At 40.4% G+C, this 7,474-nt stretch overlaps 1 protein-coding gene across 2 annotated transcripts; it reads right to left on the bottom strand.

Moving 5' to 3' along the window:
• Positions 1–623: 623 nt before the first annotated feature.
• LOC119018046 (coiled-coil domain-containing protein 151-like) lies at positions 624–7,306 on the bottom strand. 2 transcript variants are annotated; one of them, XM_037095380.1, is made up of 13 exons: positions 7,127–7,306; positions 6,036–6,157; positions 5,851–5,901; positions 5,433–5,624; positions 5,239–5,340; positions 4,774–4,899; positions 4,261–4,383; positions 3,975–4,124; positions 3,727–3,887; positions 3,464–3,620; positions 3,187–3,357; positions 1,703–1,790; positions 624–1,610 (listed from the first exon to the last, which is right to left on the bottom strand). In XM_037095380.1, exons 1-13 carry the CDS (start codon positions 7,203–7,205, stop codon positions 1,486–1,488), a joined length of 1,647 nt encoding a protein of 548 aa, XP_036951275.1. In that variant the 5' UTR covers positions 7,206–7,306; the 3' UTR covers positions 624–1,485. The 2 variants fall into 2 exon arrangements, with proteins under 2 accessions (XP_036951275.1, XP_036951283.1); XM_037095388.1 differs by having other exon boundaries at positions 3,187–3,336; positions 7,127–7,303.
• Positions 7,307–7,474: the final 168 nt, after the last annotated feature.

A 7,474-nucleotide genomic window follows, 5' to 3' on the forward strand; every position in this document is an offset into this window, starting at 1 on the left:
ATGTTTGTCATGACATTTATTTATATCAAGTCAAATCAATGTTTTTATGTAGCCCAAAATCACAATTACATGGCAGTGGGCTTTACAATCTTTACAGTGAGTAACAAGGCACTTTTAACTGATTAAAGAAAGAAAAATGGTGTTAAAAGAACTGGCCCAAGCTTTTTTAATCTCTAAAATGGAGAAATTCTTTTCATAAAGAGCAACGGTAATTCAACAATAATAGGTAATGCTTTGCAAATAAATAAATAAAATACAAATCCGTAAACTTGTTAAAAAATAACAAACTAGACGGAGTAATTGTAATTTGTCTGGGTCAAGAAAGCACACACATTTTAATTTTTTGAATGTGGGCTAATAGACATCTGCAGCAAAATTTGCCTCTATACTGACCCAAGCTAAAATCACAAAATGTGGATTTCAGATAGAAATGGAAAAATCAGACACTGACAGGAAAGAGCTAATACTTGAACATCAATACTAATGACATATCTGGAATTTCCTGAGCACACATATGCACACACAGACGAGTTCAACAGACAGATCAGGCAGCCAAAAGTTGTTTGGTTGTCTGTTCTGTGAGTTTCTTCATCACAGTCAGAAGTATGAGACAGAAAACATGGTTGTGGTTAAGTTATGACAGTTTGTCTGGAGATTTATTGTTTTACAAACCAGAACCAGGGCACAGAACAAGACAATCCACCTTACATCCAAGAGCTGGCTCTATTACCCACAAAGCATTTGAGCAAAGAGACAGGACCATTTTTGAGATGCTGAGCATAGCACAGATAGTTCAGGTGTTGGGTTAGGCTTCCCACACGCTGCTCTGTATCACATCTTTTACTGTGACAGTTCATCTTTGGTGTTGATGTGATTCACCCATTAAATAAGATCAGGTCGTCAGAAGTATTGGCTTTCAGTTAATTGCAATCTGCAGTGTATCATGTGTAAGATAAAACATGTTTACATTCATAAAAGACAGGTTTCGATCAACCGAACAATGACAGAGAGACCCTTCGGGAACAAGGCACATTTTTTGTCCTTATGTAGTCATTTATAGTGGAAAAAGGAAAGAGAATAAAATGGATGGTAAAAAGTGTAAGTTTGATTGTTTCTATTGGTTTCACATGGGGCCAAGGGTGGAATCTGAACTATGAAAAAAGAGACGGTGAAACAAGTGTTGGTGCAACAGTGACACCTGACAGAGAACATTACTGTTGTCAAAACAAACTCACTTATACAACGAGAAACCAGTAAAAGTATGTCTAGTCATAAATATTCAACAATAACTTTCATCATGTCTAAAAATACCCTGTAATTCTTTGTAGAAAAAGCTGATAATTGTCGAGGTTAAATAAATGGATAAAACAGCAAAGGGGAAACTTGGATGGTCAATAAAGATTCCTATAGTAAGCTCCTTCAACACTTCAATCAGCTCTAAATTCAGATCATTTATTAAGTCTTGAGACTGTGAAGGCTGTTGGATCAGCTCTTGCTCGTCTTCTTCTTCCATTGCTTCTTCTTGGACTTGGAGTCAATGATCAGCTGAGACTGACGCTTCAGCGCTTCCCGTGAGATGAAGTCAGCCTGGTCCTCTTTGCTCTCCTCCTCTGAGACACAAGCAGTGACAGTTTGAGACAAAGACAGATTTGGACAGTGTGCTTGTATTAATGTGTTTGTGTGTGTTTGGCTCCCAGCTCACCGTCATTGAAGGAGTCTGGTCTTTGGTCCTCGGGCAGCAAGACACGTGTGTTGGAAGCTGGCAGTTTCCCCTCAATACTGACAAAGAACTGCTCAGAGAAGCAAACAGACACGTTTTTGCCAATGTTGATTTTCAATATTTAATGTTCATCCCCAAATGTCCCATGTGTCTTGGAAATCTAACTTTTCATGCTTACAACTGATCAAAATGATTTTCTGAAATCTCACATAACCAATAAATAATATTCTTTGTCAATCTTGTTTTTCACGTGTAAGTGACTTATTTTATTGTAATTAATCATGAAAAAATAAAATGAATGCACAGTCATGTGGTGTCAAAATAATCTGAAGAATTTGTTCCCTGTTGGGGAAATCCATACAAAGAGCTCACATAAGATGGAACAACAGATTTTTTATAAGCCACTTGTGTGCAGAAACATGGTGGACGAAAGAAATTGTTAAGTTGATGGTAAGAACATTTTTACTAAATCATAATGTTTTGCCCATATTTAATTTGTAATATAATTGTCTAAGTCTTCTTTATGGCCGAGCTGCCATCTGTATGCCAAGGACAGCCGAGCAGTTTCTACCTGTTCCAGTCAAGCAAACAAGGCTGCACTGGTTTTGAAATTATCCCCTCAGATGTACGTCAGTCCCAAAGATTATGCCTTCTAAAAATGGATCTGAGAGCAAAGTAGTCAATGTCATTAGTAAATGGCCTACAGAGTGTTACGTGTTTCCTATGGTACACTCTGATATGCGATGTCCTCGAACAGAAGGTGCTGCGAGCGTTAGTAATCACGAACAAACACTTCAGATGGCTCTAATGGCTGCTTTTCCATTCAGATAAGTTATGCAAGTTATGCAAGCACAGTGGCACACTTACATGCTGTGTTCATTTGTGGCAAGAGACCTGTCATGCCCTTTGCCAGAACTGCATTTATCACTGAAAGACCAAGGCTCCCTCACAGAGGCAGCTGCAAGTTATTTCATTTTTCTTTTGAATTTACACAAACTATTTTTTTAGTGATGCAAGAGTGTCAGAGTTTAAGCACTTTAATCAAGTTTGTTAGAGGCATTCTTTGGATAGGGATGTACATGGACATAAAAATGAAGATAAACCCCCAAACACTCTCTAATTAGACAATTAATAGACCTTAAAACAAAACTGCCCATTTATAGAAGTGCTCCACCAGTAGGAAGCTCACACTCTCATATGGTGTTGTGGTCTTGAGAGGGTGTTTGGCCACAACAACATGTCAAAGAGTGAGCTCCCTATTGGTGGAATACTACTGTAAAAGAAGCCTCTTGTTCCATGAGATCTCTTTGACTCCCCGATGAAGGCTTGATGCCAAAACGTGTTGGAGTCACTAAATGCGGAGACACTGATTTCACAACGACCACCTCTGCAAAGTCTATCCAAAACCCCAATCTGTGCTTCAACCACTGTAATGCTGGATGAGTGTTTATGGAGCTTCCACTCACCTCCTCCGCCTCCATCTCTTTCATAAGAGCCGTCAGATCCTTTCCCTGCACTTTCTCGTGCAGCGTCTGCAACTTCAGCTCACACTGAGTCATCAGCTCCAGCACGTACTCATTGGAATCTGGAGACACCTCAGCTGCTGTGTCCTCGCTCTGGAGAGAAATGGAAGAATTTTGAGAGAAAGGAAAATTAAAACCAGGAACATAGTCACATATTAAGAATAATTACTGTCAGTTGTTTTACAGTTGGACGAATCATGATGGCTGAGGTTGTATTTACCAGTGTGATGTGTTGAAGTTTGTCAGCGAGGTGCTCCAGCCCGGCTCGGACAGTACTGAGGGCTTTAATAAGACAATCATGGTGCTCTTTAGCGGCGTCACACCTCTGCTGCTGAGCCTCCAGTTGTTGCTCACTCTCCTCCAGCATCTGTCGGTCCCTGATAAAACCACAGAGAAAGAGTAGAGGCTTGAAAATCCCTAGCATTACATAACAAAGCGTTACTCAGCTGCATACACAACTCTTAAGTTGTCTAAGTATCTCACCTGGATAGTTTAGCTTCCCCTGAATATTTCATATCCTGGAGCTGTTGGCTCAGGAGCTTCTTTTGCTCCTTCAGCTGCTCTAGCTCCTTCTCGTTCTCCCCCCTCAGCTTCTCCAGATGTTGGTGTCTGTCCTTCTGCGACGTAAAGCGCTCCACTATCTCCTACACGCAACAAATCAATCAAAAACCACCACTGGCAAACACACAAACATGCGAGTACAGTCTGTGTACAGCGACTTCTCCTCTTTCCTGTATATCTGTGACTCCCGTGGCCTCCATGATGTGTCTGAAGGCCTCCTCGAAAGTGTAGATGGCTGTCTCCTTTTCACCTGCCATCCCGGAGGTGCTGCGCTGGGCCTCGCTGCTCAGCTCATCTGGCTGCACAGCTGTTCTCTGTGCCTGAGAACAATGCAAAACATACTTCATTCAAGGTACTGTAGTAATCCATCAAGAGAACAACAAGGGAACAACATCAAAATAAAAGCTATATTATAATATCCCTAAATCTGTAACTACACCACCATGTGTTTCTCACCCTTCTGTCAACTTTTTCAGCCTGGGCCTTGCACTCCTCAACCTCTCTCCTGTGGATGGCTATAATGTGCTCTCTCTCGTTGCGCTCCTTGTGGAGCTGTTCCTCCAGTTGCTGTAACTCAGCCTGGGAGGGTGAAGAGAGGGAAGGGGTGATGGAAATGAAGGGATGAAAGGAGGGAAACAAGGGTGATAACACAGTGAGTCAAGATACATTCTAGTGTGACAACAGTGAATTTATAATGACTGTATGCCATCATGATATCACCTGTACATTCATTAAGAAGAGAGAAAAAAAACAGAGATAATATCTGTATCTGAATCCGTACTTGCAAGTTGCATGTACGCATCAAATAAAAGGAACACAGGTGAATAAACACCTAACAGCCATTGTAGCTGGTTGACTCATTTAAATTGTATCATTAGTAATAGCAGCAGCGGTGAGTGAATCATCCTTCTGATGCCTTCACGAGAGACATGCATGTCATGAGCTGAAAGTGGAGGAGGTTTGGATCACCTTGGCAGTTTCTTTAGAGAGCTGAGCGTCATTGTACATAGCCTGCATGTTCTGGTGCTCCTGTCTGGCCATCAGGATTTCGGCCTCCAAACTGTCCAACTGGCCCTCGTAGGTCAGACTCTCCTCCTGAAGAGAAGCAGGGATAGAAATAGGAAGGACATGAAATGTGGATATAAACTGAGAGAGCTTCTGCAGGTGTTTCAAAAAGGATATGGTTTTACAAGGACTGTTCCATCACTTTGACCTGGACCTCATGCCTCTCTTTTTTACATATTTTTTAATCACACAAATAAAAAGGGCCAGACACATAGCAAAATAATCTCTAATACTGGCAAACCAGCACTAATAAGTGTATTTTTAGTCAGAAATCATTAAGGGGGTGGTGTCACCATTACTCCTGCAACATGTCCAATAACATGCACGCAGATATTATTTTGAGGCAAACAATGTGTATGCTGAACAAACCTGCAGGTGACTTTTGACTTTCTCATAATTAATCATGATGTTCTCAGCCTCCATGCACTTAAACTGGGTCTTCTCCAGCCTGTTCTCCAGCACCCGTAGTTTCTGAAAGACACACATTGTTTACAGAAGGTGTAAATGTGCACACCAAAAAACAAAACAAACAAACAAAAAAAAACTACCATAGTAGTAAGTACCATGGCATCTTCCTCTTTTTTCAAGATGGAAGCATCAGCAGACTGTGCTCCACCGCTGCCCTCTGGTTTCAGCCTCTGGTACTCCATCTTCAACTCTTCCAGGAGGCGCTTCTGGGTCTGGTTGGTGTGTTTTAAGGCATTGAGACGCTTCTTCTTAGACAGCACACTTTGTTCTAGCATTGTCAGAGATGCCTTAAAGAAGGGTTATGGCATGGAGAGGGTGTGTCACATGAGAGAGACAGAATTATGCTTGCAAGCAAGCCTATTATAAATGTCACTTAAATGGTTTCACACTGGTCTGAGAACTCTTCCATTTCAAAGTGTGAGGGATATTTTGTTGGAAAAAGTCCATCAATATAACATTAACTGTTATCTGTGAACTTTAATAACACACAGTATTTAGGCACCATCCCCTCACCTTCCCTGACATGTTGAGGTAGGCATCTTTCTCCAAGCCTCTGTCATTAGCCTGGGAGGAGAGACACCAAACGGAACAAGATTGTAAAAGAAAGTCGGGTATGATCTCTTTGACTGTTCAAATGAGGACAAAAAGAACAACCCAACACAACTGAGAACGTTGCCTGTATTTCATGGGGGACTCACAGCATTAGCTTCAGCCTGTTCTCTGTACAGCCTCATGTTCTCCTGCCTCAGCTGATGGATGGTGTCTCTGTTCTTCTGGATGGTGGCCTGGGAGCTCTCATAGATTGCTGCCCTTTCTCTCTCTGGTGGACACATTTAAGGGTTACATTGATGAAAATGGCGAAAGTGTCTTATTACTCACTAATAATATGGCTGATGATAACTTTAATTATAGTAATACATGTTTTTATGTCAAATAATGTGGACATTTCTCGTTTGGCGGTCGATACAATATTAAAATATTCAATGTCACTATCTATGAAATGAAAAACAATTCTGGTTTCACATATTTTGACTGCTGCTTTAAAACTATGGTACAGGTTTTACTTAAAGTAGGCTCCTTAAAGTGTAAAATGTCCCTGTCTGTGTTTTCTTATTCTATGTGATGATTTCTGACTAATATTATTGCTACATTAATGTGTACGTGTCACTTTTACTGCTGTAGTTGTTTAATATTGAGCTCATTTTCACTACATCATATACTGCTGCTTGGTTTAATCTATAAAAATGCATCATATTATGTACAATCATGTTCAGCTTTGTGATGATGCATTCCTAATCTTATCCAAGAAGATTTTTTAAAAGGGTTTATTTGGCTGAAGAAAGAGTAATGTTCTCAACGTATGAAGGAAACGTTTAATTCTTCAGTTTATCACAAACATTCAGAATCAACACATCTGGAGATGCATGGTTGCCACAGGACAGGAAGGTGAGGAAAAACTGTGAACAGTAACTGAAGCTGCCAGACAAATGTAGCGGAGCTAAGGTGCAATTTCATGCCTCTAATATGTAATATTAGTAAAGTAGAAGTATAAAGTTTCACAATATAAGAACTACTCATGTAAGTAATAAGTAATGGATATGTATAGTTTAGTAGTTGAATAGATGTAACGTTACTTACAAATGTACATTCACTTGACAAATAGGCACACTGACAGAACTTCTACAGTAACCGTTATTTGAATGCACCAGCTAGCTACTAAAGTGTAGCAAAGCGCACTTCTTTAGCGTGAACTGGAATCAACGGCCACAATACTTCTAAACAAACTTACTGATTAGTTGGATTTTACGCTTCATCTCCGTTATCTGCTCCTCTAGGGGAGGTTCAACCGAGCCTGAAGTGGACGACATTGTTGTTGTGTTCGTGTCTTACACAGTTAGCAGAAACTCCTATCTGTTCCCTTCGTCAGGTTAGTTTGACCCAAACGGACATCAGTTGCCTAGCAACCTCTACATCTACCCCCAAAGCAAAGCTGAAGGTTTCAAACCAAATGACTGAAAACAAATGGTTCTCTAAGTGGGGACCTTGAAGAAGTTTGCAAAAATGTGAAATGTATTTATTAATGCCATCGATATGTAACACGATGCCATTAAATATGACTAATTTGGTCATGTGTTGC

This window comes from Acanthopagrus latus, chromosome 1 (genome assembly GCF_904848185.1).
Source record: "Acanthopagrus latus isolate v.2019 chromosome 1, fAcaLat1.1, whole genome shotgun sequence".
Classification (NCBI taxonomy): Eukaryota; Metazoa; Chordata; class Actinopteri; order Spariformes; family Sparidae; genus Acanthopagrus; species Acanthopagrus latus.

What these genes read in the sequence shown, in the direction of transcription:
- LOC119018046 (XM_037095380.1), bottom strand. Translation starts at nt 7,205, where the DNA reads ATGTCGTCCACTTCAGGCTCGGTTGAACCTCCCCTAGAGGAGCAGATA. An exon ending in CTGAAAAAGTTGACAGAAGG is followed by an intron (nt 4,125 to 4,260) that starts GTGAGAAACACA and finishes CATTGTTCTCAG; the next exon opens with GCACAGAGAACAGCTGTGCA. An exon ending in AACTTCAACACATCACACTG is followed by an intron (nt 3,358 to 3,463) that starts GTAAATACAACC and finishes CCTTTCTCTCAA; the next exon opens with AATTCTTCCATTTCTCTCCA.